At 47.4% G+C, this 26,958-nt stretch overlaps 11 protein-coding genes and 1 non-coding gene across 12 annotated transcripts; 4 read left to right on the top strand and 8 right to left on the bottom strand.

Moving 5' to 3' along the window:
• Window positions 1-278: 278 nt before the first annotated feature.
• F5147DRAFT_725448 (uncharacterized protein) lies at window positions 279-1,538 on the bottom strand. Its single transcript, XM_041439118.1, has 2 exons — window positions 493-1,538; window positions 279-436 (listed from the first exon to the last, which is right to left on the bottom strand). Exon 1 carries the CDS (start codon window positions 1,065-1,067, stop codon window positions 624-626), a length of 444 nt encoding a protein of 147 aa, XP_041286029.1. The 5' UTR covers window positions 1,068-1,538; the 3' UTR covers window positions 279-436; window positions 493-623.
• Window positions 1,539-1,635: 97 nt separating this feature from the next.
• Window positions 1,636-2,668, bottom strand: F5147DRAFT_725456 (uncharacterized protein). Its single transcript, XM_041439119.1, has one exon. The coding sequence runs from the start codon at window positions 2,656-2,658 to the stop codon at window positions 2,068-2,070; it is 591 nt and encodes a 196-aa protein (XP_041286030.1). The 5' UTR covers window positions 2,659-2,668; the 3' UTR covers window positions 1,636-2,067.
• A 1,222-nt stretch (window positions 2,669-3,890) lies between these two features.
• Window positions 3,891-4,715, bottom strand: F5147DRAFT_725459 (uncharacterized protein). The gene is made up of 2 exons (XM_041439120.1): window positions 4,542-4,715; window positions 3,891-4,489 (listed from the first exon to the last, which is right to left on the bottom strand). The coding sequence occupies exon 2, from the start codon at window positions 4,465-4,467 to the stop codon at window positions 4,024-4,026; it is 444 nt and encodes a 147-aa protein (XP_041286031.1). The 5' UTR covers window positions 4,468-4,489; window positions 4,542-4,715; the 3' UTR covers window positions 3,891-4,023.
• A 386-nt stretch (window positions 4,716-5,101) lies between these two features.
• F5147DRAFT_725460 (uncharacterized protein) lies at window positions 5,102-6,579 on the bottom strand. The gene is made up of 9 exons (XM_041439121.1): window positions 6,507-6,579; window positions 6,425-6,458; window positions 6,293-6,366; window positions 6,182-6,243; window positions 5,987-6,129; window positions 5,841-5,936; window positions 5,520-5,782; window positions 5,410-5,464; window positions 5,102-5,360 (listed from the first exon to the last, which is right to left on the bottom strand). Exons 1-9 carry the CDS (start codon window positions 6,518-6,520, stop codon window positions 5,307-5,309), a joined length of 795 nt encoding a protein of 264 aa, XP_041286032.1. The 5' UTR covers window positions 6,521-6,579; the 3' UTR covers window positions 5,102-5,306.
• A 66-nt stretch (window positions 6,580-6,645) lies between these two features.
• On the bottom strand, window positions 6,646-10,836 carry F5147DRAFT_725463 (uncharacterized protein). The gene is made up of 2 exons (XM_041439122.1): window positions 6,936-10,836; window positions 6,646-6,887 (listed from the first exon to the last, which is right to left on the bottom strand). Exons 1-2 carry the CDS (start codon window positions 10,629-10,631, stop codon window positions 6,753-6,755), a joined length of 3,831 nt encoding a protein of 1,276 aa, XP_041286033.1. The 5' UTR covers window positions 10,632-10,836; the 3' UTR covers window positions 6,646-6,752.
• A 1,375-nt stretch (window positions 10,837-12,211) lies between these two features.
• F5147DRAFT_658313 (uncharacterized protein) lies at window positions 12,212-13,135 on the top strand (the record flags this gene model as incomplete). Its single annotated transcript, XM_041434419.1, has 9 exons — window positions 12,212-12,259; window positions 12,373-12,436; window positions 12,495-12,513; window positions 12,565-12,588; window positions 12,638-12,666; window positions 12,729-12,749; window positions 12,803-12,827; window positions 12,890-12,962; window positions 13,010-13,135. 9 exons carry the CDS (start codon window positions 12,212-12,214, stop codon window positions 13,133-13,135), a joined length of 429 nt encoding a protein of 142 aa, XP_041286034.1.
• A 1,243-nt stretch (window positions 13,136-14,378) lies between these two features.
• Window positions 14,379-16,592, top strand: F5147DRAFT_725469 (uncharacterized protein). The gene is made up of 15 exons (XM_041439123.1): window positions 14,379-14,483; window positions 14,534-14,777; window positions 14,833-15,004; window positions 15,063-15,076; window positions 15,129-15,279; window positions 15,335-15,594; window positions 15,648-15,688; window positions 15,749-15,767; window positions 15,818-15,845; window positions 15,906-15,930; window positions 15,978-16,013; window positions 16,066-16,090; window positions 16,149-16,218; window positions 16,268-16,351; window positions 16,411-16,592. Exons 3-15 carry the CDS (start codon window positions 14,843-14,845, stop codon window positions 16,435-16,437), a joined length of 942 nt encoding a protein of 313 aa, XP_041286035.1. The 5' UTR covers window positions 14,379-14,483; window positions 14,534-14,777; window positions 14,833-14,842; the 3' UTR covers window positions 16,438-16,592.
• A 349-nt stretch (window positions 16,593-16,941) lies between these two features.
• On the bottom strand, window positions 16,942-20,045 carry F5147DRAFT_31283 (pre-mRNA splicing factor component-domain-containing protein). The gene is made up of 8 exons (XM_041429175.1): window positions 19,946-20,045; window positions 19,883-19,893; window positions 19,769-19,824; window positions 19,613-19,715; window positions 19,280-19,559; window positions 19,082-19,229; window positions 18,531-19,027; window positions 16,942-18,478 (listed from the first exon to the last, which is right to left on the bottom strand). The coding sequence occupies exons 1-8, from the start codon at window positions 19,968-19,970 to the stop codon at window positions 17,085-17,087; spliced, it is 2,514 nt and encodes an 837-aa protein (XP_041286036.1). The 5' UTR covers window positions 19,971-20,045; the 3' UTR covers window positions 16,942-17,084.
• Window positions 20,046-21,868: 1,823 nt separating this feature from the next.
• On the top strand, window positions 21,869-21,950 carry F5147DRAFT_t121. Its single transcript has one exon. It is a non-coding gene; the product is annotated as a tRNA-Pro (tRNA).
• An 87-nt stretch (window positions 21,951-22,037) lies between these two features.
• On the bottom strand, window positions 22,038-23,146 carry F5147DRAFT_725497 (uncharacterized protein). Its single transcript, XM_041439124.1, has 4 exons — window positions 23,044-23,146; window positions 22,914-22,986; window positions 22,604-22,858; window positions 22,038-22,550 (listed from the first exon to the last, which is right to left on the bottom strand). The coding sequence occupies exons 1-4, from the start codon at window positions 23,068-23,070 to the stop codon at window positions 22,438-22,440; spliced, it is 468 nt and encodes a 155-aa protein (XP_041286037.1). The 5' UTR covers window positions 23,071-23,146; the 3' UTR covers window positions 22,038-22,437.
• A 410-nt stretch (window positions 23,147-23,556) lies between these two features.
• Window positions 23,557-25,087, top strand: F5147DRAFT_587000 (protein arginine N-methyltransferase; the record flags this gene model as incomplete). The annotated part of the gene is made up of 9 exons (XM_041431961.1): window positions 23,557-23,660; window positions 23,727-23,752; window positions 23,804-23,970; window positions 24,023-24,086; window positions 24,137-24,367; window positions 24,418-24,533; window positions 24,581-24,659; window positions 24,712-24,811; window positions 24,865-25,087. 9 exons carry the CDS (start codon window positions 23,557-23,559, stop codon window positions 25,085-25,087), a joined length of 1,110 nt encoding a protein of 369 aa, XP_041286038.1.
• Window positions 25,088-25,645: 558 nt separating this feature from the next.
• F5147DRAFT_780511 (Alpha/Beta hydrolase protein) lies at window positions 25,646-26,867 on the bottom strand (the record flags this gene model as incomplete). Its single annotated transcript, XM_041442462.1, has 5 exons — window positions 25,646-25,875; window positions 25,943-26,045; window positions 26,101-26,235; window positions 26,286-26,493; window positions 26,542-26,867. The coding sequence occupies 5 exons, from the start codon at window positions 26,865-26,867 to the stop codon at window positions 25,646-25,648; spliced, it is 1,002 nt and encodes a 333-aa protein (XP_041286039.1).
• Window positions 26,868-26,958: the final 91 nt, after the last annotated feature.

Raw genomic sequence — 26,958 nt, forward strand, 5'->3', positions numbered from 1 at the left:
GCATACTTATATTGCTATTTTTCGTGTTCGCCTACTTACATAGAGCGGCTCTACGACGGTACTGGAGGTTGTCTACGGGGCTGTTATGGTGCTGGAGATCGTCTGCAATACCGCCTTTTTGAAGATCATAGATGATACTTTTGATGATATATTTAATCACTTTGTATACCTACTTACTTGGTTGTTTTTTTGCAATTGTATGCATGGAATGGATTGAGGTTGATTGTATGTGATGGATGTCGTTAATCGTGGGAGATTTGTACTGCGAGTCCTTTCTTTTGAGTTATACCAAAGTTATACTTTAAATTTAGTACTAATTCCTGGACTACTGAGGCTGCTGGTCGCGCTCAACTATCGCCTTTTTCATCCCATGCGGCATCCTAAACGCCTAGCGTCTCCCAATTGTGCTGTCTGTTAGAGCGACAGAACTTGATCGGTGAGGAAACCTTTTGATTTAAGCAAGACAACGAAGGTCACTCGTAATCGCCAAAGTCGTCTATGATGCTAATAATGATACAAATGCAGAATGCAAACAAGTGTCTAAACTCTATGGTGAGTGCTCCTATTAAATAAGAATATTCTGATGAACCACTCTGGTACGCCAGATCTTCGTCGTTCGACCTCTAAATTCGACCGAATTCCCATTCCTCCAGCAGGCAGCACATCTTCGTTTGAAGGTCGCATTGTCTAAACTCCCAGCTGATCTCAAAACGTTGGTGGCGGAGGTGGCGGATACAGTCCCACACCCAGTTCTGGGAGTTCCAGCGGGGATCGTGACGCGTGATCGGCACGCTTGCGAGGTGACTCTCGAACAAAGCCAGTTTATGGGCGGCTACTCTTCCAATGGTAAAGCTTCCGCGCCAGTCATTGGGGTTTACGTGTGGCTGGTTGCGCCTGAACTCCATGGTGTAGGTATCTGTGTTTCCTAGGATGTGGTACGTGTTCCCGATACCAGGACCCGTTGGGATATAGATAACCCAGTGAAGGGGATAAGGCCGAAGGTACTCTTTCTGGCCTCGCCAAAACTGGACGACTTCGACGTTGTAATACGTAGCTGGGGCAGACATATTCGAAGATAACTGTGGGACTCGGTCAGTTCTGTTCGCCGAGTTTCGTATTCTGTGTACTCACCAAAAGGGCAGAGGAAGGAGAGGTGAGGAATGGGTGAGTTGAAGTTTTGAGCTCATCGATGACCTGGATTTATATCCAAGCATTTGTGGAGTTTGGTTTCGGGGACAACGAAGTGTGGATATGACATCGAACACGACATGTTCACCATCTCCCGAAGAGAGTATGTTGTGCTTTGGTGAACCACAGATCGTCCTCCCAGATTGAGTGATTCACAATGACTCCGCCACATTCAAAACTACAGGTGGATGCTTACTACGCTAGGTCATTGTTACCAATCATCCTGTGATGGAAGACATCAAAGGTTGACGTGATTTATTGTACCACACGCAATTGTTCTATGCTTTTGGAAACAGACTTCGTGCAGTGGCTCGTTTGAGCCCTTTGTAATGGCATTCTTATGTTTGGTGAATCAATCACTCGAATTAAGGGATCGAACCACCCAGACTTTCATTTGAACAGTCAAGGTGTAGGAGCTCACAACATCAGCTGTGGGTACGAGAATCACTTGAGAAAACTATATGATATTTTATGCCGACACGATAGAGCATAAGTTCGGTACTCTAAATGTTTAAAAGATCGGGGAATGAGTCTCAAACTAAGTGCCATATGTGAACGAATACGGTAAGCAAGGCAGAGTGGTGTTTTATCTGTTCATTGGTGTACCCCATTGGCGAGAGACTGAATGAGATATTTTTGAGAGCTGCATATACAGCCTATATGCCTCATCCAAGTCTGATGATACACCCTACGGCTCGAACATGGTTTCAGGGTTAATGTCAAGGTGGTAGAGAAATACGAATCGCCTAGGATTGTCAGGGGGACGGAGCGTGACTGCAGCTATATGGAGCTTAATGGCCTCCCTCGTCCAGGTCAGATGGGGCGGCACATTTCGCGAATCCAGTTGGAAGGCTAGTGGCAAGGTCGTCGAGACATGAATCAGAGAGAATGGCCAGGAGGACGCAGTGCGAGTGCTGCCCGGTAGAACTCGATTGCCTCATCCAAGTGAGACAGCGCCCTGTTGTCACAAAGGCTGATGGAAAGGTTGTTCATATAATTGGATCGAAGAGCATGGTGAGGTGGACAGAATATGGGTGTAGCTCTGTGGAGCTCGATGGCATCTTCCAGTTCAGACAGGGTTCCGTGCTGCTGAAATCGGCCACGAAGACTGGTGGCAAGGTTGTTGATATACTCCAATTGGGGAATATGGCCAGGGAGACATAGTGCTAGGGTGGCAGCATGGAGTGTGATGGCCTCATCCAGGTCAGACGGAGAGCCCCGCCGCCTCCATCTGTCATAAAGGCTGATGGTAAGTTTGTTGAGAGTCGTGGATCGACCAGGATGATCAGGGGAACGGAGTGGAAGTACAACTCTGTAACGCTCGATGGCCTCATCCAGGTCAGACAGGACACCCTGTTGCTCGAGTCTGGCTTGAAGACTGATGGCCAGATTGTTCAGATACATTGACTGATCAGAAGGGCCAGAAAGACCCTCCTGCAAGATCGCTGAGTCGACATCGCTTGACATCATTTGCCATGCTTTGTACTGAAGATTATAAAGTTCAATAGATACAGCAAAGAACATCGAAGCAGGATTGAGCAGCGCGAAGTTATCTAGATGAGATCGCAGGAACACAAGCTCAATGTCGAACGTCTGGCTAATGAGTACAGAACTGAGGATAATCGGAGCGCTACGCACAGAATAGCGAATACAGCAGCTGTCGTGTCTGGATACAGTTATGCTCTGTAGAGTGGCGCGGCCCGTACGCTGGCATCAGGAATATCAAAGAGGAAGGGAGGAACAATGGTGACATCCATCGTCATATCTGCACCAAGGAGACGCAGGCCGAAAATCAGCTCGACATTGCGGGTCTTCACCCTCACCAACTCGTTGATATCGGATGTTCATTCAGCCTTGAAGAATCTGCACATTTCTTCAATTGATGGGAGGACAAATGTCGTAACGTGCTTGTTTTATTTGTCTGGGTGTTGGCGCTCAGCGGGTCCGTTCACTGGCAAGTATTCAAAGTTTTTGTGTGTATGTCCAATGAAATGGAGTGCAAAGGGCCCTGCGAGGTTGGTTGCATATATAGTCGGATAGTCCTTGGCATGATGCATGAAAGTCCGCGCGCGAGTAGTACTCTGCCTTAGTCAGCTGCACGTGAGTTTTTTTTCCATTTCTGTCCATTGTGCCTGGCAGGTCAGACTGCCACATGCGCATAGCCGTTACGCTGAAATCTGGAAAACTTACCTTTCATGTACGTACAGTACTAAGTATGGGAACTCAGGTAAACCAGCGTGCTCACAGCAGGCTGTTTAAATTTGTCTCCTTGGAAGGCAAAGTACTGACAAATGTTTTTAGCTTGTTCACTGTACGTCTGACTTCAGAGTCAAGTGGCATCGCGTCACTACAGCCCAAGCCTGAAAGCTTGAAGCTTGAATTTCCAGATCCATTGCTGTCGACTCGGATCGCTGCAGGTCAAATTGAGATAATGCGGCCATTAATCCTGGTCTACCGTCGCGTCTTGCTAGCAGCGTTTCGCTCATGTTGAAGGAATGCAAATTACTATTTCTTCATCGTCGGCGGCCTCCTTCGCCCGACTCACACACGGGCGACACGCAAGTGCCCATCTCCAACTGGCAATACGAAGGGATGGGACGTCATCCTTTCACGCGTCATTTCTGTCTGTCAGAGCGACAGAAATTGAATGGCTCTTGAGTCTTTGTTCAGTCAGGACAATGAAGGGCACTCACGATCACCCAAGATGTCTATGATGCTAATGATGATTCACATGGCAATTGCAAATATCTTGAATTTATGGCGAGTGCTCCCAATGGCTCTGAATAAGAACATTAAATACTTGATCAGCCATTCGGGCACGCTAGATCTCCACCTCTAGATTCGACCGAAATCCCAGTCCTCCAACAGGCAGCACATCTTTGTTTGAAGGTCGCATTGTCTAAGCTCCCAGCTGATCTCAAAACGTTGATGGCGGAGGCGGCGAAGACAGTCCCACACCCAGTTCTGGCTGTTCCATCGGGGGTCGTTATACATGATCGGAACGTTCGCGAGGTTCCATTCGAAAAGGGCCAGCTTACTTGCAGCCACTCTTCCCATGGTGTGGCTTCCGCGCCAGTCATCAGGGTTGACATGTGGCTGGTTACGCCTGAACTCCACGGTGTAGGTCTCTGTGTCTCCCAGGAGGTGGTACGTGTTTCCGACACCAGGATCGGTTGGGACGTAGATGACCCAGTGAAGGGGATGGGGCCGAAGGTACTCTATCTCGCCCCGCCAAAACTGGATAACTTCGACGTTATAGTATGTTTCTTCGGCAGACATTAAGATATGGCTCTGGGACTGGGTCAGTTGCAGTCAGCTGAGTTTCTTATTCCATGTTCTTACCGAGAGAGCAGACGACAGAAATAACAAGCGGGTGGGTTCAAGGTTCAAGCCTATCGACTACCTGTATTTATATTCAAGCTGTTGTGGATTTTTGTCTCGGGAATGTCCTCTAAAAGTGTGGATACAACATCGAACGCGACATGACCACTGTTATTCGAACAGAGTACAGTATGCGGTGCGAGTGGATCACTGATTTCCTTCCCCGACGAGCCACATCTAACCCACAATAGCCGACTCAAAGTTCGAAAGCAGAGGCTAGGCCGCAAGTTCATGCCCTCCTTTAACTCGACTCATCGCATGATGGACTAGATCAAAAATTAATATGATGCATCTATGATTCATAATATCGTAAGCAACTGTTCTAGGCTTCTAGGCTTTTGAGATTATGGACGTGGACCCCGATGGATATTTCTGGCTCGTTGGAGTTCGTGACATTTTTTGTCTTGCGAATGTGGAGATCGGTTAAACCACCCAGACCGTGTTAGTCCAGTGGAGAGTTACGATGCAGAAGAGTCCGTTGTCCTAGCGTTGTCTTTGACTTGCAAGAAAAATACTTGGTATATACAACATACACAAGGATTCTATACACAAATGCGTGCTAAACTCAAACGCGAACATTGAATGCAGACGAGGTTATTAACCAGTCTTTTTTGATGCAATCATGGAATATGCAGCCTTACAAGGGTTCTACACCCATTAATACTATATGGTCCGAAGGCAAGATCTACCTGAACAGTCGGTAGTGTACATGGTATACATGAAGTGATGTGAAGGGATCAGTTCGCCCCGCAGATAGATAGTTCTCTCATTTCCTGTAAGACCGCCTCGACCTGACCATCACCAATGAGCAAAGGGCGTACACGTAACAGCTGATCATACCTGCGCATCCAGCTGACCTGCAGCATAATCATCTCGCACATTGTCAGGAAAATACCTGATCATAGCATAAGCCAGATCCCTATCCATCATTTCCCAACCCCCAAACTCACCTCTGTACAGCGCTCATCTTCTCATATCCTTCCTCGGCAAACTTACATTGCATGCGAATCATAGCCTCAAAACTGGGATCAAAATATGGTATGCGCAGATCCAAGAGCTGCGGGAGCTCTGAGATGAGCTGATCGTTCATAAGCTCGAAAACCTCTTTCGCATCGTCGTGTTCTTGTTGTGCTTTTGGAAGCTTTGTAGGGTCTTCACTTGGTTTCTCGATTACCTTTCGTAGTTTGCTACGTGCTGCGTCGAAGTCCAGGAGCTGAAAAACTGTTCAGTCGAATCACTCGGGGCCCCCGATCAATAGCAGGAAGCATCACCTTTTTGTTACGTTTGGTGATATGCTCATTCACGACGGGGAAGTAAGCGTTCATCTTCCCGAGGGGTTCCATGATGGTCGTACGATAGGGACCTTCCTGTAGAAGATATTAAATAAATGGAATCAACAGAAGCAAGTATCACTTACAAGTTCCCTCTGAATGCCCCCATCAAGCTCCTCCACTGCGCTCTTGAAAGCGTGACTTGCCATAGCACCATCTGATGAGCGATCTGCAGCGCCGTAGAAGGTCTCGATGGTCTCAGCCAACCGCGCCTGTGTGGTTGTCATCGCTGTGGCACTATTTCAGCATATTACATGATACAGCGAGGCCAGATGGCTTACAGCGCATGGCATCCTGATATTGTTTAGCATCCTTCTGCAATGCCTGACACTCCTTCTCGAAGCTGGTGCAAGTCAAATGACAAGGAGGAGACGGACTGTTGATGCACATACGCTCTGTACTTGGATTCTTCATCTGCAAACTCACGGTCTATCGTGCGTTCGATCTGTCCGGTCTTTTGTAAGACCTGAGCGGTTGAAACGAGTCATGAGTAGCTCCGCGTAGGATGGAAGATATGTTCCTACCGTGGTACCCGCCCTATTCAGCGACTTCTTGAACCTAGTGGATATCAGATCTCGATAAGCTACATCAAAGTAGGAAACAGACCCTGTCCAGCTCATGGTACTTAGTGATATCACCCAAAAGAAGTTGTCGTTGAAATGACAAGTGTTGATCAAGGACACTCACTAAGCCCGGCTAGGCCCAGGCACCACTTCATAATGGCTTACGTAAATCACACATTTGATTTTGCAAAGAAAATGACATGTAGCATAGAGAACATAAGATCGCTGCAGGACATGAAGAGATAAACTCGAGAAAAACATCAAACCTTACAAATGCCAAACTTTCACCTTATTTCGCGATGCGTTCCTCCAAGGGCCTCGATGACAATGGCTGTCGACGGCCACCGGCACCACCCCTTCCTCTCCCAACGTCACCTTTACCGCGCCCCCTGCCGCGGTTGATGTTTCCACGTCCTCCCGAAACCTAGAAAGCTGTTAGCTCCCGAATTCAGGCCCTACTCAGAAAACCTACTGAAATCCGTCCTAGAAGATCACCACGCTCTTCACGGCGAGCGGGACGCTCCTCCATACTGTATCCCGAATCTGAGGGACGCCGGACATCCGCGGTGTTGGTGTAGTCCGGTCTGTGACTGCCCTCATTCCGTCCACGCCTATCAAATGTATCTCTCTCAGTGTGCGGCCTGATTTGACGGGAGGGCGAGGGTGACCGTAGTCGATCGTGAATTGAGCTGCGCAGTTCTGGTGAGGTAGAACGACCCCTTCGCCACTCCGTTTCTGTATCAGGGGAGTGACGGGCGAGTCCACGAGAATTCCGATAGTCTCGTTCTGGTACATAATGATCACCTCGTGGTCGACGGCGATCACGATTATCATATTCATTATCGTGCTCCGCTAACCTCTTTCTGCCACTGTTCATCGGTGACATTGGACGGGGAGGAATGGAAAGCCCGTAAGCTGCGGTTTCATTCTGTTCGAGGTGCCGATGATGAGATGACGTTGCAGATGCGGGAGGGGGAGAATAATGGTCTGGATAACGAGGAGCCCGTCGCTGGCGCTGACTACGAGACTCGCCGCTGGTACCGTTACTGCGGGTGAAACCCGAGGGTTCTGGGGATCTAGTTCGTCTACTAATCTGAGAATTCTGTCTAGAGCGTTGGTTGGGATCGTGACGAGAGGCAGATTCCGATGGCTCAGAATGAGGGGATATGGCATCTGGAGTCCATTCCTGACGGACTACAGAGGCATCCATGATCCAGGGACCTGGGCTGTTACGGATTGGTACGAGCCCTGTCACAGACCCTGATGTACCTGCTGAACCATCTCGAGCATCGGAGCGCAAAGATGCACTTGGTGCTTGACCGACAACAAGTTCGATAGAAGTTTGAGGGACACCGTTCGCTTGAGAAGCCGAAATTTTGGCTTGACCAGACGGCGGATTGTCGTTTGAAACGTGAACCATGGCATTCGTAGTAGATCGCGCAGATGTTCCTTCCTCAAGGAGACTGCTAGTCCGTTCTTGATTATGCGACTCCTCGACCACCACTTCTTCTGTTTTTATCGTCTTGATAGGAAGCGAGTCGTCAGGTCGCTTCACGCTCCGATCTCCAGTAGCACTCTCCTCGACGCGGTGCCTGTTCTTCTTGATGTGTCGCAAATTTGCCTCTCTCTGAGCTGGTGAGAAATTCGCCTGTTGACCGACAGTCCATTCAGTCCATTCATTGCCATCGCTAGCGAGGATGGTACGTGACTTGGGAGTGCTGGGCAATGCAATCTTTTTGGAAGTCGGAGGTGGCCCATTTGGCAGGGGAGAGATGGATAAATCCAGAGAGAATTCAGAAGCCAGTTGAGTCGAAAACAAAGGTGCATCTGTGATCACCTGTCTCCCAATGTCAGTGGAAGCCGATACAAACGAGGGTGTCTTATAGGAGGCTGAGACAGTTGATGATGATGATGATGCGGGGGTCGACATTAACGATGAAGGGGGACCGTCCGAATTTGGCGGTGCACCAAGCATGCCCGAAGTTCCCTGAAAACGAGGGGTCTTCTTTGTTCGCGAGGCAGCTTTTTTTGGCGTAATATCTTGTTGACCCGGTAATGGCACAGTATGGTCGAGCGGCGATGCTAATTCGTCGACTTCCACCTCCACATTCATATCTTTCAAGCCATCACCATCAATCGTAGAGACCGCCAGGTGTTCGGCACGCTCAGCGCGGATGCGAGCAGCATTTTCCGAAGTGGCCTGCTGTTTGTTCGCAAGCACTTGAGCGCGAAGCCTATTAAATTCAGCCTGCACATCAGGCTGGGTGTTCTGCGACTGTGCCTCTGGGTGTTGTGACCGCTGAGCGAGGAGGTCTCCGCGCCCCATTTTTTGTTCTTCATCAGCCGATTTCGCAGTCTCTTCGGCCTGGATTCTCCGCCTCTGCGCATCCTCTTCGACTTGCTGACGTTCTGCTTCGTCGGCCTGCAAACGTTTCTGCTTCATATGCTGGAGCGCATCGAAAGATTGACGAGTCCAAGCGATTTGTTTCTTCAGATTCTCGGTCAACCTGAGTCGGGAGGACAAAGCCTTTTTATAGTCATCGACCGCTTTAATCTCTTCTTCAGTCATACCATCCTCCTTCTCGACAGGAGGCTCGATATCAGCAGAAAGCTGAAGTAGTGCTGCGTTGTTTTGAGCCAGAGTTTTTTCTCTCTCGGCACGCTCTCTCTCTGCCTCCCACTGTGTCTTCTCAGCCTTTACTTCTTGAAGAAGTTTCATCGCTTCATCGATCTCTTCCTGGGTAGCCGTCCGTCTCAACTCGTCCTCGAACCTTCGCTGATCGTCTCGCGCACGGCGTTGAGCATCCCGAGCGCATCTCCTCTCCTCTCGGAGTCGCGATTCCTCCTCTAGCGCCACGAGTCTCTCCTCTCTGGTGCCTAACTCCTCCAGCTTCTTCTGCAACGTTTTCATCTGAGCTTCGTATTCAGCATCCCTCGTCAACATGCGTTCCTCGAACGCCCTTCGGCGTTCATCGAAGTCTATGCGCTCTGCCTCAAATACTTGGTTCGCATCAAGCTGCAGTTTGACAGCGTCGTCGGCGACGGATTTAAGATTCTTGATGACTTCAACCAATGACTCAATGCGGGTGTTACGCGAGGCTATATTTGAAGATCGTGAACTCGTCAAAGTAAGGGCGTTACCATCATCAGCTGGTGATATTTCTCGATCTAGGGAGCCCTTGGAATTGCAAGTGTTGTGAGGATACGGGTGTCGAAGAACAATGGCACCAAGCTCCTCCGCATTCGTTTCATTGCGAGGGCCGGCAGCTAACTCGGGTACATTCGAAGGCGGTACAGATGGGGATGGGGTCCTGATAAGCGATGTAGGAAGGGCAAGGGATAAAGTTTTGCTCTTTTCTAGAAGCCTGGCACATAAAGTGGACAATGAGTCTTGAGCAATTTGCTCTTGAGATGCTTCAGGCTGCACGACGTCTGGAACTTGGTTTGAGCTAGTCCCAGTCATTTTAGAATTCGGAGAAAGAGGTGCTGATAGCGTCGACGAGGGTGGACTCAGAGTCGCGTGAGGAAAGAATCCTACGGAAGAATTTGGTTGAGGCGACCCAGACGCAACGGACGACGACAAAATGTCACGATTGGGTTGTTCAGTGGTTGGAGTTACAAGAGATGAGCCTGGGTAGACGAGTTCAGGCGTTAATGCCTCTCTGACTTTGTTGACGTTAGCATTGGTAGGGGCTTGCATTTGCGACACGTTTGACTCGGAAGTAGTCGGGAGAACCTCAATCGGAGGAATTAAATGAGGGTTTGCGGGAACGTAACGGTTGCGATTTATTCGTGGTGCAGGGGGTAGTTCACGTGTTAGATGAAGATTTTGGGATTTTGCTGACGAGTTGAGTTGTGAAGGACCCATTTGGATCCGCTCAGCTAGCTTTCGCGAATTTGGAAATGAGGCACGGGTGGGCACTGGAGGTGGAAGATGCAACGTTGCTGGTGAAGGTGAACGAAAGGACATTTGACCCGGATCAGGCTCAGAAATGCGACTGAGTAAATTGGGCGGTTTTCCGATGGTACCGAATTGGATATCTGTAAAACTAGGTGGTGGTTGGTGAACAGGGGCTGGCATACGGGCCCCATTGCCAGCCTGCACTGACTCAGATGCAAAGTCGGGACTTAAAAGGTGAGAAGGAGAGCCGAACATCGACTCGGACATGATGTTGTTGTAGAATTGATAATGATCAGTTGATACGATTATATATGCCTGTGCGGAGTACAAATATAACAATGGTAAGAACTCGAGGAGATGAACTGGGCGTACTGATATGAAAATAATTGCAATCGTATCGTTCGTAGACAAAAGCCGTTAACAGGTTGAACGTTGAAAGCTGTCGAAACAATTCAAGCTGGTCAAAGAAAAGTATTCAGTCTAAATGGTTATAAGACAAAGAGCATATACCGCGCGTGCCTTCGGCAAAACCCGTAACAACCCGAAATAGCATGTCATTCGAGAAGTCGTACTGCCATGGCTTCAAGTTGGGAGGGTGCTAAGGCTCTATCTTGCTACCCACGACTTGATTCCTGCAGATACATGCGAGTCTGGGCTGCTTGCCGTGCAGATGCATAAAGCTTGAAGTTTGTTATTAAAGTGGACATGGCCCAATTTCGACGATGTTAAATCCCGAAGCATCTTTACCCTTTCAACTTCGATCTTCTATCTCATACCCATCAAGTAGCCGCGATGGGTACTCCACGAGTTCAATGACGTATAGAGCTGATAGTCTGGTCGGGCCGTACAGACATTTCAGAATCATGTGTCTCCGAGCATAGCGCATCGAAAGTGAAACACAGGCCGGGCACCTTTGAGAACCACTTCCGATTCGATGAACTTCATCCTAATCATCAGATATTGTTTCCTGCAAGAACGTTTCGGCGACTCAAGCTCAAAGCGCATCACTATATGTATCCACACACTAGCTATAGAGATGCTGTATCTCTGTCCTTCTGCAGCTGTGGTAGACGCGACCTCGACCTTTCCGTGAACTCCAACAGACCCCTCACATTCCCAACCAATCACCACTTCTGTCAAAGCTAGTCATAACGATCGGACTGTTCCCGACTTCCCTATAACCTTGCGTAACTTAGTATGGGCGCAACAAATAGCTTAGAAAGCTCGGGGGGGGGGGGGGGGGATTTTCGATCCAAGGCTGGTCATTGGTCCGACTCAAGTCTGTGGGCTCTTGAGTGCCGTACTATTCGGTTGCCTTGCTTTCCAGTCCTACGTGTATTTCACAAGATTCAAAAGTGATCACTTCGTCCTCAAAGTAACTGTGAGTTAGTCAACTGTATAATTCATTGGGGATTTTAATGATCGTTTCATTCGGTTAGGTATCTGCTGTTACGTGCGCTTCATGTTTGATTTGGTTCCTTCATTGTTTAAATATCGATGTGTTTTATAGCTTGCTTCAGCTGGGTCACTTCGTCTGCATAATATCAACATTATGGACAATGACTGTCAACAGTTATTGTGATCCCTCTCAACTCATGGCGCTTCACGTAGCAGTAAACCTGGCTATTTCATTGAGTGGATTCACGGCATTCATTGTGCAGGCAAGTGATTTCTGACTTGGTATTTTCATTACTTGTGTTTACGGGTAATATCAGTCGTTTTACGTATTTCGACTTTGGAAGTTCACAAGAAATGTTGTAATACCCATTTTTTGCGGGGTGCTCGCCGTGGGTGCACAGATTTTGACACTCATCCTCGCAGTAACGGCGACCTCAACGACGGACCTCATGACTTTTGGAGACCTTCAATTTTTACTGATTGCGATTCTTTTCATCGTACGTGCAACCTGTGACATGGTCACCACCGCTGTCACCGCCTTCAGTTTAAGAAAAGAACGATGCCATGGTATCAAGGAGTATGACTGTTCAACACTCATTTCTCGCGTCAGCTTACATCTGTCATGCTTCATAGCACGGCGACGATGATTGACCGGTTGATTCGTTGGACAATTGGTAAGATAGGCAGCGTCTTAATCAGATAGATGTGCCTTTTAACGTCGCCTCTACACAGAAACTGGACTGATCACCAGGTATTTGATTCTTGTATGGCTTACAAAGTGTTTGCGTCAATGATTCGTCAGTTTAATGGCCATTGCATTGGCAACGTGGGTAAGAGCTTCACTATCTATATCATCTGGAGCGTTCTTTAACTAGCTTCAAGTTTCTGGTCGTGCCGCAGAGCTGTGAGCATGTTGGTACTCTGCATCCTACTGCAGCTGAAATGACGTAGATGTGTGGTTTGCAGTGTGGTTGATCTGGCCTAACGGTAATGATATGAACTACCTCAAAATTTAATATATTGACCCACGTATTGTGCAGTTGTGGGGAACTCCTTGTTAGCCTCGTCAGTCGCTAAACGGACTCGACACATAATAAAAACGATGAACTTACCGATGTGACATTCAGGTTAAATCGGCGGTTACTCCTTCGCGAAAATTGGAGGGCTCCAAGAGGTAGTGCCCGGAGTTGTGGTGGTATAGTGAGTGCCTTCTGAATTCCTGCATGGTGATTCTAATTCTGTTTCAGAACACGATTATCTTCAAAGCCGGAGCTATGCAATTACAAGTAGACCCACTGGAGAACTCCAGGAACCTCAACGTTGAAATGTTCCAAGCAGCAGGCCCAACCGACGAGGAATACGGGCAGGTTTAAAAGCCTGCAGTGGTCATACGCAGACGACAAGACTCCTTACTGACTGTTGGACGGTGTAATTCACATTAGGCATGTGTCCGTCCATAACGATGGATCCACGAGATATGCTGAGTCTGTGGGTAATGTACACTTGAAGGATATTTACAGTACACTAATATGGTTGAATGAATGTTAATGTGGATGCTCTTGGATATGCTTGCTGAGGAGCATCAGGTCACTTTGGGTAAGTTATATGGCTATACGAACCGAACGTCCCGTTTTAGCACTACTATTACACGGCAACAACTTAAACTTGAACACAACACACGTGTGCTCACTGGCTCACTGTCAACTCGAATACTTGATCAGCACAGAACTCATCCTGCTTACCGTGACATACTTGACAGAGCCCACACTATCTTTTGATACCGGGACTCGGACTGCAAGTGTGATTCAGTCACTATCATCACCGTCATCAGACGAAATTCAAGTCACCGAATGTCCTGGGGAGTGACCCCAGCAGGCCCAGAATGGGGGTTCAGCTACACTACAGGCACTTTGAAACCTGGCCCACTCACTACGAATCTTTCGATGATTTCATGGCCCGAAGCGTCTTTACCTAACTCATTCTACGTGCACCGAGGATATACAACAATGTTCAGGAAAACAATCCAGACCTCGAGCTCTGAGCATATCGCAAATGTGAAATACACAGATTGTGGATACATTGTGCTGACAAGTCAGGTTGTGAAAGATCTATCTGGATCAGTTCTATCAGATTCCACCAAGTGGGATGATGATCAAGTGATGAAATAACATTTGTAAGGCAAATGAGTATATAAGGCTGGTAGAATTGGAGATCCACGAAATTATAGGCCAACGGGTTGGTGAATAAGAGTCCTATGGACCTTATTGCACTGACTGCGCTAGGGAATTAATAATTGTCGAAGATCGGATCTTTTTGATGCACATTCAATAAAATGGTGCATGATTTTCTAGGATATAATCTGCTCAAATTGTCCCCAATACGAAAAGGGGGTTTTTCCTGATGAGCCTTCCCCCGAAATTGCCGATATTGCGCTTTAACCTTCTCACATCTCCCTTCGGAGATTTGGCATCTGTATTCCTCTCTTCAAACCGGAATCCCGTTGTAGCTGCTTGACAATTATTCAAGTTGGTGTACTTTGGAACAACGTAGACCTCCTCATAATTGGTACGGAAGTACCAGGGAACTTTGTTTATAATTATTTACTTCCGCCTGGGCCCGTCATCTTGTATTTTGCAAGATCATTTCACGAGCAATTACCGGCACCTCTAAAGCAATCATGTGAGTCCGAGTCGATCAATTGCAAGATGGCAAATATTCCGTGTATGTGGTCTGTCCCTACACACCTAATCTGGTCTGACTAGTTTCCGCAGTGATTGTTGTCAGATTCATGATGCGGCTAAGTTTATATCACACTGCAACCAAGTCAAGTCCATCAGATTCATTACTACGCAGCGAAGGCTGTGTTTCTTTTACATGAATTGCCAGTGTTTTACTGGTGCTATATCAATCCGTACTGATCTCCCATGGAGGAGCTACATTTCTCCATTTTCTTCAGCCCTGGTGGAGGCAACTTTCGGCCGTCCCTCGTGTCCCAAACTAATTAACGCTTTCGTAGTAAGCCAGACGAATCTAAATGATCACACCATTCTTATAACCTTGCAAAACTTAGTATAGGCACAATGAATAGCTTCAAACGAGCAAGCGATTTCAATGCAGAGCTAGTCATCGGACCGATCCAAGTCTGTGGAATGTTGAGCGCTGCGTTATTTGGCTGCCTTGGCTGCCAGTCCTACTTGTATTTTGTCAGATTCAGGGACGATCATCTCGCCCTGAAAGCAACTGTAAGTCCATCAACTATCCAATTCATCGTTGATTTGATTGATCGCTCCATACGATTAGGTATCTGCAGTCATGTGCGCACAATTCTTGACTTGATTCCTCCGAATACCAACACAAATTTTGCAGCTTGATTCAGCTGGGCCACTTTGTTTGTATAATATCGATGTTGTGGACAATGACTGTCAGCACCTATGGTGACCCATCTCAACTCGCGGTGCTTCCTATAGCGACAGATGTCGCCATTCCATTGAGCGGTTTCACAGTTGTCATTGTACAGGTAAGTAATTTCTAGATGTATATATTCGTTATTGAGTGTTTGCTATTAATATTAGTCATTCTACGCTTTTCGACTTTGGAAGTTGTCTAGAAATGTCTTCTTGCTCATTCTTTGCCAAATTCTCTCAGTGATTGCACAAACCTCCACATGCGTTCTCGCAGCCAGGGCAATTTCCATGACGAACATCGCAGATTTTCAACATAATCAATTGCTGCTGATTGAGCTCACTTTCATTGCACGTGCAACCTGTGACTTGATTACCACCGCTGGAATCGCCTGGGGTTTGAAAAAGAGACGATATCCTGAGATTGAAGAGTATGGCTATCTATCATTTTGCCCGAAGTTGCTGTTTCTTACGTCTACCATAGCACGGTTACGATTATCGACCAGTTATTTAAATGGACAATCGGTGAGACATTAGGAAACGCCTCCATCGGATTATTCTCCTCCTAACATCATCTCTACACAGAAACTGGTTTAGTCACTAGGTATTTGGCTTTCATTATGGCTTACAAGTTTTTTGATTGATGATGATTAGTTTGGTGGCCCTTACATTGGCAACATTGGTGAGTGCTTCGTCATCGATATTTCCTCTCAATAGAACATTCTCTAACCAGTCTCCCAAGCTTCCAGCCCTGAAGCAGCCGAATTGTGAGTGGGCTGATACCCCATATTCTACCACGGCTGAAACGGTGCAGATTCGGGGATCGGGTTATGGTTGCTGTGGCCTAATGGTAATGATACGAAATAATTCACATTAAATATATTGACTCATATATTGTGCAGTCGTAGGGAATACCTTGTTGGCCTCGTTAGTTGTCAAACGGACAGATAATAAACCGACAACGAAACTTACCGATGTCATACAGATTGAACCGTCGGTCGCTCCTTCGGGACAGGTTCTCAACAAGTGATACTCAGAGCTGTTCATGTACTTCGGTGAGCACCATGCATTTAAATAGTTGCGTAAATTAGAATTCTGTATCAGAGCACGATTGTGTTCAACACCGGGGCTACGCAATCACAAGCTGACCCACCAGAAAAGGAATTTCAAGGACCGATATTTACAAGTGTGAGCACTCAACCAGTCAGCAACAATTGCAGGTTTATTAACGAGCATGTATTTAACAGACAAACGAAACTATTTATATGTGCTGACTTTGGGGTAAATTGCAGACGAGATGATGTGTCCTTGACATTCTGTAGGTTGTTATTAGACTTGTATGTATGTATCAAGGTCCGTCAGTGACGATATCAAATTCAGGATGACAATGTACCAGGCGTCCTGTGAGCTTGCTACTACGCAATCCCAAGCAGAGCCGTTGGAAAAATTTAAGAGTTGGAGGCATAGCAAGTTTCTGAGCCTGCAGTGGTTCATGATAGTATGCGAGCATAGCTCTAAAAGATACTAAAGGACACTCGTGTGTTTGCCCGGCATTTCGCAGAGCTGATTAAGTGAGATGTGCAGGATGCTCGGGTACACTGGGCGACCTCATACAATCACCATCGTGACCCTCAAGTTAGCTTTGGACCAATCCTAGATGACGGTAAATGACTGTCTTTGGATTTAAATATGTATAAACTCATGTGACGATATCTAACAACCTTTTTGTGTATCATGTGCATTAACGCAATGACGCACGGCACAGCACAGCGCGAGGGGGCGTATACAAAAAACTAGTTTGCGTTTAATTCAATGGACTCAGGAATAAGCGAGTCAAGGGCCTGTGCCAACGCTGTTGCAGTAAGTACTATAGTGTAAAAGCAGAATGATACATAGTTGCATAAAAACACTTGAGAATGAATCATCCGCTTGCTTCCATCTCAGCGAGAGCTACTTCATTGAGCGCCTCTGCCTCCGCCATGATTTTCTCCTCCAGTACAGCAACCCTGGATTCTGCATCCCGACGCTCGCGGTCAAGCTCTGCGTACCGCTCCTGCAGCAGACGCTCTCTTCGTGATAGAGTATCCACCTCCTCTTTCAGCGACTCTAATCTCCGTGGTCCAGCTGCCGCCTCATTGATGCTGAGTCGAGCGAAGCTCTCATAGTCCACTTTTGTTCGCACGAGCTCATTGAAAGCTTCAGTAACACGTTTGGAAAGAGCTTTTGAACGTGCTTGATATCCACCAAGGGTGATGTCAAGCTTCTTCTCAGCCTTGGCAGCTTTGCTGGCCTCTTTTGACATCTCTCCACGATTCTCCTCGAGCAGTGCGGTATAACCGGCTATTCTAGCCTCCGCGGATAGGCTACTGGGTTCTACCCATGTTCTCGAGGCGGCATCGAAAGCAAGCTGCTGACGGATGCTTGCCCAACACGCACTCTCATCAATCTCTTCGCTGCTTGACAGCGTTGCCAGTCCCTCCTTCACTTGGGTTTCGTTGGCATCAGGGAAGCCAATTGAGGAAGCAAGTTCAAGATGAATCTGAGCCTTAGCAGCAGCGAGGTCATCATCTGGCGGTATCTGATAAGTCGATGGCGTGCCACCAGCAATATTCGTGCCAGGGAGAGGATGCACTATCGAGTCGTGCAGTAGGAGATCCGCAATCTCCGAATTTAGAAGTTTTCTGACCTCCGCCATGTCGTCATCTTCTTCCCCAATGTTCAAGTCTCTCATCAGCTGCTCCACGTCGACCCGTGCAGGACGAGGCAGGCCACGGGCAACAACCTGTGTTCGTCTTGCTAAGGCTTTTCTCTCCTCCTCTTCACGTATCCGCTTTAAGCGTGCATCCCTTTCAGCAGCATCTTCCTCTGACAGCGGACCAGCGGTACCATCCTCTTCATCTTCATCTTCCGGAACCAAAAGCTCGAAGTTGTTCTCGGGCTTTGGAAGACTCATGAATCCGGCCTTCAAAGCACGCTTGGCGGAGTCGGTACGCAACCGGAGGTCGCGTGGTGTCTCGCCCACTGGCATACCCGTAGCGGGATTGATGCTGAGGGTATCACGCATAGGCGTCCGCAGTGGGGTTGCGCCCCACGATGCACCATCTCGCGGCGTCGCAGAAACGTCACCTGGACCGCCATGCATAGGAGTTGCGAGAGGATTTGGGGTAAAAGCAACTTGATGCCGAGGAGTTGCGCTCTCGAAACCAGTTCCTCCCCCCGGCCCAACATGAAGGGGGGTGTTCTCATCTCCCAACAAAGGTGTCTGGGCCATGGTCATGTTCCGTAAATTGCGTGCTTCCAACATGACATTGTCCTCTATGATATAGCTCAGTCGCTGCGATGGAAGTGAGTACTAAAAAAAGCTCACGTTGGGGTGCAGTACGAGGTGTTCGTGCCATCCTTGCGCCCTCCAGGCCCTCATAGTCACTCAAGAGCTTCGCAGTTGCCTCGCTTCCGCCACCGACCAATGCCTTGGCATTCTCCCCTGTCTGCCCGATCTTGACGATGTCTTCTAGCTCCGCCTCACCAACCTGCGCGTTCGGCAACACAAGCTTCCGTCGCCGGCCAATGCTCTCTGCCTCTTTCAACTTCTGTATCTGTGCATCACGAGCAGCAATGAATTTTGTTTGGTGGCCATCGTTTTCACCCTTAGCCTCTGCTGCCCGACGTTGTCGCTTCCTTCGTTCAGCCTCTTCTTCGTCAGGTTTGCGTTTGTTTTCTAGACGGCGGAGTGATTGGCCGACTGGCGCAGAGGTAATGCGTGCCTGTTCTTCCGACGTGTCGTAGAAGCCCGCTGCCGGCTTCTTTTCAAAGGGAATGTCAGCATTGTAGTCCATACCCTTATTTTTCGTTTTATGTCGCATACTAAAGCATATCACATGAGGAGGGTCATAGCGCAAAGTAAATAGATTGACGCACATGATTCCAGCAGCCTTCAGCTCACGCTTCTTCTGTAAGACTGCAAGTCGTCTTGCTTCTTCGAGCTGGCGTTCACGAGCCTTTCGCTTAGCTTTCTTGCCCTGTGTATTTGCGAGACGAGCACGGGCTTCGGATAACATTTCCTTCTCTGTATGCAGAGTCAGTAAAAACCCGCCTCCTGGAAAGAAGGAAACCTGCCATCTTCGTCCATGTCAATAGGATCAGGACGTGCAGGCTTAGTTTCAGGGTCGGGGTCAATCTCTCCTGGTCGCAGGCGCCTGATGTCGTCTGCACTCGGTGCTGACTCTCCCCCTGGTCCCGCCAGTCCTAGCTCCTCGTTTTCCTTCGCCTCTGCCTCATCCAACAACTTCTGATATCGCTCAAGACATTGTGTAGCAGTACGACCCACTGCGGGGGCTATTGTCCGCCATTGCGTGGGCATAATTTTTGCGAGGTGCATCAACTTTTCATCCTCGGTCTAAGTAGTACATTGCAGGTTTCAGTACCAAAACAGGGGTCTGCGACACATACCTTTGACCATTCCGTCTTCTTGATAGACGGATCTAGCCACTCATACCACCGCGCTTTACATTGTTTGGGGGTCTTGCGGACCAGCAACGACGATATACGCGCCCTGGTGATGCTCAGTACTAGAGCAGGGCAGCTAATTATGAATGGACAACTCACCATTGATTCTTCCCATACTTCGCTATCGCAGCCTTGAGAACTTCGTCCTCCGTGTTCTGGATGAGTGTGTCAGATTCGGATTCCGGTGATACTCAGACCGAGGTTGCAATATACCTTCCAAACACCTGGTTCATTTACAATTAATACGCGTCAAAAAGCATGGATAAATTCACTTGCCTCCTTTGATGATAATTCGAACCATGGCTGGTGGTGGACAGGATTCAACAAGTACTACCGTAGAAGTGTTCGCAATGAAGTGCAATTCCTCTTGCAGTAGCTTAGTAAGCTTCACAACTCGGAGGCGGTTTTGAATTCATTATTTGTTCTCGAATCTCGACGTTGAGTGCAATCAAACGATAACGACAGCACAGTGGTCAGGCGATGTCGATGAGCAGTGAGAAAATTCAGACCACATCATGCATACTTCTTCTGACCCTTGAACTGAATAGATACAAGTATGGAAAAGATCAAACTACTACTGAGCACGACGACACCTGCCAAGTTCCAACCTAGTAACCCGTAGCAATCAAATGGACCGTCCAGACCAAGGGTCTTCGAGCAACTCCTTTGCTACAGTCCTTTTCTCTGGGATATACTGCAGCATTTAACTCAAGCAACAGCTTCGTACCTTCACCTTCCAGTCTCTCTACAGAATCTGCCAAGGTGACGTCTTGTGCGATGAGGCTTGGGCATCCTGGCACACCATTAGCAGATATGGCAATGTTTTTCATTACAACTTGCCATCAGATTCAAAAAAAGGGCCATAAGTAACACCTTGGGTGGATAGTCGACAAATCCAATGAGCTGACCAAGATGCGCAGCCCTGTACCTTCAGGATCAATTCCATCGCGTGGTCTTTATCTTTGATTAGGTTCCATGTCTGCGACCCAGCGATGTCAGTTCCATACCGCTGATTTCCAACCTCAACGTCAAACCCAAATTCCAGATATCACGTTGTATGTCCAAGGCGCGCCAAGTGCAACTTCTGGGGCATGGTGTCCGTCGAGCTATAATGGGTGTTGTCCAAGAGGGTACGAAGCATCCCTGAACTCCGAAATCTGTAAACGCTGGTTTTTCAGGCTTGTTTTCAAGGGTTCAAAATCATCTCTAACAAGACACATAGTACGGTCGACGAGAACCTTCTGGATCGAAGGCTATCTGCTTCATCGCTGCCGACCGTCCGATATCGATATGGATGTCAGCGATGAAACACAGACAGACTCCCGAGCCCAACCAGTATATCGTGATATCTTCGATTTGAATAAGGAATACTAACAATTAATCAGAATCGCCGGTGTAGACGACGTGACTCTCAGCATGGATATAGTTTAAGCCAGAAAAAAAAATGAGCGTCCATACAATCGGACAGATATCGTTTAGCTTAATCAAACGACGAATTTCAAGCAACTAGATGGGTTCCCGCATGGGTTCGTAGATGAGGCATTTGTGGTTTCCGTACGGGCCTTTAAGCTTTAGACAGTTAATTAGACTCGAACTAATCGACAACGGGCTTGACATCTGTAGCCGATATGAAGCAGATGCGGCATCATGGGACATGTTTATCGGTGCAGATTTTCAGCGTCACATAGCGTGTAGATTATCAAAGCCGTCTGGGAACAATATGTTTGAGAGCCCCTAGCTTGAGGACGACTGGCACATACTGACAAATATCCTTGGCAAGCCTCACTGCTTGAATTTCCACCATACCTTCGCTCTGTTAGGTTTCGCGAATCACATCTTCCCAGTTTCACAGGATAAAGTTACATTCTTCCTCGATTGAAATGTCGGGAGGCAGCATTTTGGCCCCGGCGGCCCGGGGTTTGGATGATATATAAGCCTGAACTATCGAGAAGATCGACGTCCAACGAGTGTCTGCATCGGAGAGGAAGTAGAGCACCCTAGTGAGTCAGTGACAAGCCAGGAAGGACTAATGATTCGGATTCGGATGTGAGCTCTGTTAGAGGAGGTTCATCGCGTGGATCGTGCGCGGCATGTCGACGTTGATGTCAAACTGCGCACCGTGACACCGCATGGACAGGTGACCACATGGCAAAGAGTGATCAGCCTCGTCAAGGGTATGCAAACGCGCACGTATCTCAAGGCCTTGTAGTCTAGAGGTACGATACTTGCTTTGGGTGTTTCACAATTGCAAGTGGCCTGGGTTCGATTCCCAGCAAGGCCCCTCCTTTTTTCTTTTGCTCGGTTCTCAACATTAATATTGCGAGGCTAGGGACTCCGGAACATTTTTCAAGCGTGTGTGGATATTGTGGTTTAAATTTCAAAGTCTCGAAGACGCAAGCACTATACAGGCCTGTGGTCGCATGCCTTAAAGGATGTAGCTAGGAAGGTGAACATCGTGATCAATATTATGTCTAGAAGCTAGTCCAACTTGATGCTGTGGCAATGACCTTCAGGCCCTGTCGTCAGAAGAATTGCAGTACCAACGATAGGCTCCCATCATCTACTTGTTTAGAAAAGTTGGAATTGGTATCTAATGCATATCTGTCCGTCAAATTGTAATTTAGATACTACAGCTATACATTAAGTTAGGAACACTGCGGAAATCGGGGATATAGAGATGAAAACGTTGAATAACAAGGAGAACATGACTGTGCGTTGCAGGCGTCCAAAGAACATGAAGGAAGAAGACTGAAGGAATGCAATACTGATTAACCACAAATACCGTTGTCTATGACCGCCCCGCAGCGCTTGCACTTGACCCTCCGGTCAAGAAGGCAAAGGCCAATGCCCAACGGGAACCAAACGATTGCAGCCAAAATTCCTAAAGAAAGGTATGAGTCAACTGCTTGCCTGTGAGCATGTGATATTCCCTACCTAGAATGCCAAACTTGGTTTCGTTGACATGTGCCCCTTGTTGCAAACATATCATTTCTGGGTGGTCTGGGGGCAGTAGCGAGGCGATGCGCTCGCCAGTCAAGGGATTCTGATAATGGTAGACTATGGGTTGCTGCACCAGAGGCGCAGGACGAGAGTGAACAGCCATCACAGTGTGAGGAGGTATTGAAGGCAGCTGCACTTGTTGGTTCGCATTCTTGTCATTCATCAAAGGTGGTTGTTGTTCTCCAACATCTGAAATCATGGTAAACAATTGATAATCTAGGATAAAACAAATGTGATGACAGACTTGAAGTAGCCTGAGCTGCGACATAGTCGTAGGAAGGTGGGCTATCTGCAGATTCTGCACTATGCTTGATTACCTGAGGGTTCATTAACAACAGAGACAACGAATTTATATATGTTCGACAGAGACTCACCATTTTTAACTGAGGATCGATTATCATCGATAAGGTCCGCTACGTGGCTTTTGTACGAGTTCGAAAGCTGCGCACTGCGGCGCATAAGCAGGGGGGCACTGTCTGTCACGTTAAGCGACCGATCACGTCAGCCGACATAGAATTTGTTTTCCGTTGTTTGTTCTGATCGTCGCGTCCATTATTAGAAAGCGGTGTCCGATTAAAATTTCGAATTAGTCGAGACTCGGCAACGTAGTATATCCACTCGAGGGGAGGGGGCTGCATCGAGAAACATGTTATGTAAAAGTTCTTTGAAAAGCAAGTGACCTTTACCTTTATTATCTTTGGGTCATGACTCATGAATCCGGGCTTTGATTGTTGTAAGCATCTCAACTGTATAGTTTTATGAGAATTTGTTCTCACGGGTCAACGTTCAGAACCTGGGATTCTAGCTACCGTGAGAACCGGCAAATTTTTATCTGCTGCCTGTATTCCTTTGTGCTTTACAACTTCACCCAACTGCTTCGATTGAAGATGGAAAGTGCAGGACCATCGACCCACCATATCGCCTCCGATGTTACGTCGACCCATCATATCGCCCCCGATGTTACATCGGACTCGATGACCTCCAGAGACTAGTTCGCACATTTGCGCATATATTCTCAAGGAAATTCTAATACCTAATTTTGCTTCCCTTTTTCCAGTTATGCGGATTCATACGCGCATTTTGGTTCGTTGATCCGTCTGGTCGAGTTATTGTTAGTTTGACATATTCTGACAGGTATTCACGAGGAAATGCTCAAGGACACTGTCCGGACAGGATCCTATCGTTCTGCGATCATAAACAACAGTCACCTTTTCAAGGGTAAAACAGTCCTAGATGTTGGTTGCGGGACTGGTATCTTGAGTATGTTCGCTGCAAAAGCGGGTGCTTCACATGTAGTTGGTGTAAGTACCACATGCCCACTCGCTCGTATCATTTCCTGCATGCCTTTTAAAGATCGACATGTCGAATATTATCGATCAAGCTCAAAAGATCATAGAAGCCAACGGCTTCAAAGACAGTACGTCTGACTGCATGCTGCTGATACCATCTTTAGTAATAATACACTAGCAATTACCCTCGTCAAGGGAAAACTCGAGGAAGCCGAGCTTCCTATCGATAAGTTCGATATCATCATTTCAGAGTGGATGGGTTATTTCCTTCTCTACGAATCTATGTTAGACACGGTCTTACTTGCAAGAGACAAATACCTCAAGTCGGACGGATTAATATTCCCGGACACCGCAAGATTACTTTTTGCTGCCATTGAAGATCAGGACTACAAAGAGGAGAAGATCAACTGTACGTATGTTTGTGGTATACGCGCGCCTGGCTGAGAACATTATTTGTAGTTTGGGATAATGTGTATGGCTTTGACTACTCGTGTATCAAAGACATCGCGCTCCGCGAACCTTTGGTGGATACCGTTGAACTCAAAGCGGTTGTAACCGATCCCTGTGTTATCAAAGTTTGTTGCCGTCAATTCATTGATGATACTTGTCTGACTCCATTCAGGAAATCGACCTCTTGACAGCAACAAAGGAGGACCTGACTTTCACAGCACCCTTTAAACTTGTTGCTACACGCGATGACTGTGAGTGTGATCGTGTTAGGTATAATTGCACCATTCATACGCGCTACTTTAGATATCCATGCATTCCTTGCTTGGTTCGACATCGTTTTCGATTGTACACATAAGAAAGTCAAGTTTTCAACTGGTCCTCATGCGCAATACACGCACTGGAAGTACGTTTGCCATCCAACTTTCTGTTCTTCAGGTATTTACCTCTTCGAAACAGGCAAACAGTGTTCTATACTCCCTCGACAATCACTATCAAAGAAGGGCAGGAAATTACTGGCAGTCTCGATTGCGCACCGAACGCTCGGAATAACCGCGATCTTGACATTTCCATTTCGTATGCAGTCGGGGACGAGGATGAGGAGACAACAGTAGATTACAAAATGTGCGTGATTTTGTATTCTTGCCGCACCCCTTTTCTCCTCCAGTCCGATTCGTGGTGATAATGACTGTACGCTGACTGATGATAGGTCTTGATCGACAAATATTCATCGACAATGGCTTTCCACGCTTCATCGCGTTATCATATACATCTCCCATATACCGTCATTTACCTGCAATCCGACATCTGGATTGGATAACAACAGGTATTAGCTCGGATACATCGGCCTTGCAGCCCATCTCAGTTCTTGTGTTATACATCTACATCAAACTTACTGTTGTTTGTTGTCTCATTAGATTACACCATCTCACTTATCAGTTGACCATGTGCAAGCTACGCCGGTCACCAAAACAATCACCTGTCTTGATTTTGCAGATTCCGCGATAGCGTCAATAAGTATCGATTCGTTCCTCGACAAACGTGCACATCTGGATGAACTCGAACGTGTGGCCAGTTCAATTCTGGCGACGTTGTCTTCGTCCCCGCTGCGGTCATGCACAAACTAAAATTCACACTAGTAATTCACAACGTCTTGAGAGAGAGAGTTGGACTCAGGTAGATTGTGAGTCGGTGATGTACAACTGATGTTCGTGAGTATTCGTGACCAACCCGCCTACGCTCAACAATTTTGTTGCAACGTATCGCGAATCCAACCCTCCAGCTCTCTGTTGAAAGTTTCCGGTTCCTCCAATTGAACCCAGTGTCCGCCTTGAAACTCTACCATATGGAGACCTCCCGTCGCGTATTTCTTCATTTGTGGCACGGCGTAATCATACACGCATACGTGGTCTTTTCTTGCGACCGCGAAGAACGCGGGTTTCTTGATAAACTGATTTTCTTCTGGTATTTCTGTTACCGCAGCAAAATGAGATCAGATGATGCAATATCGAGTAACGAGTTGGACATCGTGTCTCACCTTCCATAATGCGGGAATTAACACCACCGAGCGTGGACCGGTACCAGTTCAGGGCACTTGTTAACCCACCTCCTCTTAGTGACTCCAACAAGCGTGAGTGGTGCTATATTTTACAGACAGTCAATTTCTGACAAGCCTGACAGAGTAATAAGAAACACCTCGTCTGTGAGATAACTGGCTCTCTTTGTTGTTTTTCCATTTTCGACGAAAGCTTGTATCTCCCCGGGTTGATTCATCAGAGTCAGCCAATTATCTGGGTCATCCGGATAAAGCACGGAAATCAAAGATTCCAGCTTTGAGTCTTATTAGTAACAAGAGATCAGAACGTTGGTCAAACACTCACGTTCTTCTCGATGATTTGAGGAGCGCTTTCTTGTTCGAAAAACTTCCAGTACCCCATAAGTGGCCGGCCAAATGTCTTGATATTCATCTCCAAAATAACATCAATGGGAGGGCAGGGGGCGTATATTTGGTATGTGACCACAACCCACGCGAAACCCAAAAACCGGTCAGAGTGTTTCATTGACAGGACGGAGATTATGGGAGCGCCCCTGATGACAGTTCTGAATTTGGCTGGTGCGCGTTCAGTTATATCTTACCAGTCATGTCCAACGGCTATGGCTTTTTGGACTTTCTCGGCATCAAGAATGTCGAGCAAGTCTTGTGCGATTGCGGTGTGCAGAAAGAAGGACATATCTGTGGGTTTAGACGTGCCGCCGTACCCGAGCATGTCAGGTGCTACTACTCCGAATCCCCTCTTGGAGAAGTAGTTGATTTGATGATACCAATCGTATGAAATCGAGGGAAAGCCATGGATAAAGAGTAGAGTGGGTTTGTCATCTACAGCTGGCAAGGATAGATAGTGATAAGTCAATCCTCTGGAGGTGACGATGTCTTTGTACTTTGAGACAAGGCTCTCGTTCATGGTGTGGTGAAAACAAGATGATTTGTTGATTGTCTTAGTAACTAGGTTGTTGAATTTTGTTCTAAAACGAAAAGTCGGCTGCGCAGCCCGC

The sequence above is a fragment of the Suillus discolor genome, assembly GCF_016758755.1.
Source record: "Suillus discolor strain FC423 chromosome Unknown F5147scaffold_108, whole genome shotgun sequence".
Classification (NCBI taxonomy): domain Eukaryota; kingdom Fungi; phylum Basidiomycota; class Agaricomycetes; order Boletales; family Suillaceae; genus Suillus; species Suillus discolor.

What these genes read in the sequence shown, in the direction of transcription:
- F5147DRAFT_725448 (XM_041439118.1), bottom strand. Translation starts at nt 1,067, where the DNA reads ATGTCTGCCCCAGCTACGTATTACAACGTCGAAGTCGTCCAGTTTTGG.
- F5147DRAFT_725456 (XM_041439119.1), bottom strand. Translation starts at nt 2,658, where the DNA reads ATGATGTCAAGCGATGTCGACTCAGCGATCTTGCAGGAGGGTCTTTCT.
- F5147DRAFT_725459 (XM_041439120.1), bottom strand. Translation starts at nt 4,467, where the DNA reads ATGTCTGCCGAAGAAACATACTATAACGTCGAAGTTATCCAGTTTTGG.
- F5147DRAFT_725460 (XM_041439121.1), bottom strand. An exon ending in TCACCAAACGTAACAAAAAG is followed by an intron (nt 5,783 to 5,840) that starts GTGATGCTTCCT and finishes ACAGTTTTTCAG; the next exon opens with CTCCTGGACTTCGACGCAGC. An exon ending in CAGGTCAGCTGGATGCGCAG is followed by an intron (nt 5,361 to 5,409) that starts GTATGATCAGCT and finishes GGTGATGGTCAG; the next exon opens with GTCGAGGCGGTCTTACAGGA.
- F5147DRAFT_725463 (XM_041439122.1), bottom strand. Translation starts at nt 10,631, where the DNA reads ATGTCCGAGTCGATGTTCGGCTCTCCTTCTCACCTTTTAAGTCCCGAC. An exon ending in ATCTTCTAGGACGGATTTCA is followed by an intron (nt 6,888 to 6,935) that starts GTAGGTTTTCTG and finishes ACAGCTTTCTAG; the next exon opens with GTTTCGGGAGGACGTGGAAA.
- F5147DRAFT_725469 (XM_041439123.1), top strand. Translation starts at nt 14,843, where the DNA reads ATGAATAGCTTCAAACGAGCAAGCGATTTCAATGCAGAGCTAGTCATC. An exon ending in ATGGTTGCTGTGGCCTAATG is followed by an intron (nt 16,014 to 16,065) that starts GTAATGATACGA and finishes TATATTGTGCAG; the next exon opens with TCGTAGGGAATACCTTGTTG. An exon ending in AGAGCTGTTCATGTACTTCG is followed by an intron (nt 16,219 to 16,267) that starts GTGAGCACCATG and finishes ATTCTGTATCAG; the next exon opens with AGCACGATTGTGTTCAACAC.
- F5147DRAFT_31283 (XM_041429175.1), bottom strand. Translation starts at nt 19,970, where the DNA reads ATGGTTCGAATTATCATCAAAGGAG. An exon ending in CTGAAGGCTGCTGGAATCAT is followed by an intron (nt 19,028 to 19,081) that starts GTGCGTCAATCT and finishes GATATGCTTTAG; the next exon opens with TATGCGACATAAAACGAAAA. An exon ending in ACCTCGTACTGCACCCCAAC is followed by an intron (nt 18,479 to 18,530) that starts GTGAGCTTTTTT and finishes GCTATATCATAG; the next exon opens with AGGACAATGTCATGTTGGAA.
- F5147DRAFT_725497 (XM_041439124.1), bottom strand. Translation starts at nt 23,070, where the DNA reads ATGATAATCGATCCTCAGTTAAAAATG. An exon ending in TCGATCCTCAGTTAAAAATG is followed by an intron (nt 22,987 to 23,043) that starts GTGAGTCTCTGT and finishes ATGAACCCTCAG; the next exon opens with GTAATCAAGCATAGTGCAGA. An exon ending in CGCAGCTCAGGCTACTTCAA is followed by an intron (nt 22,859 to 22,913) that starts GTCTGTCATCAC and finishes CCATGATTTCAG; the next exon opens with ATGTTGGAGAACAACAACCA.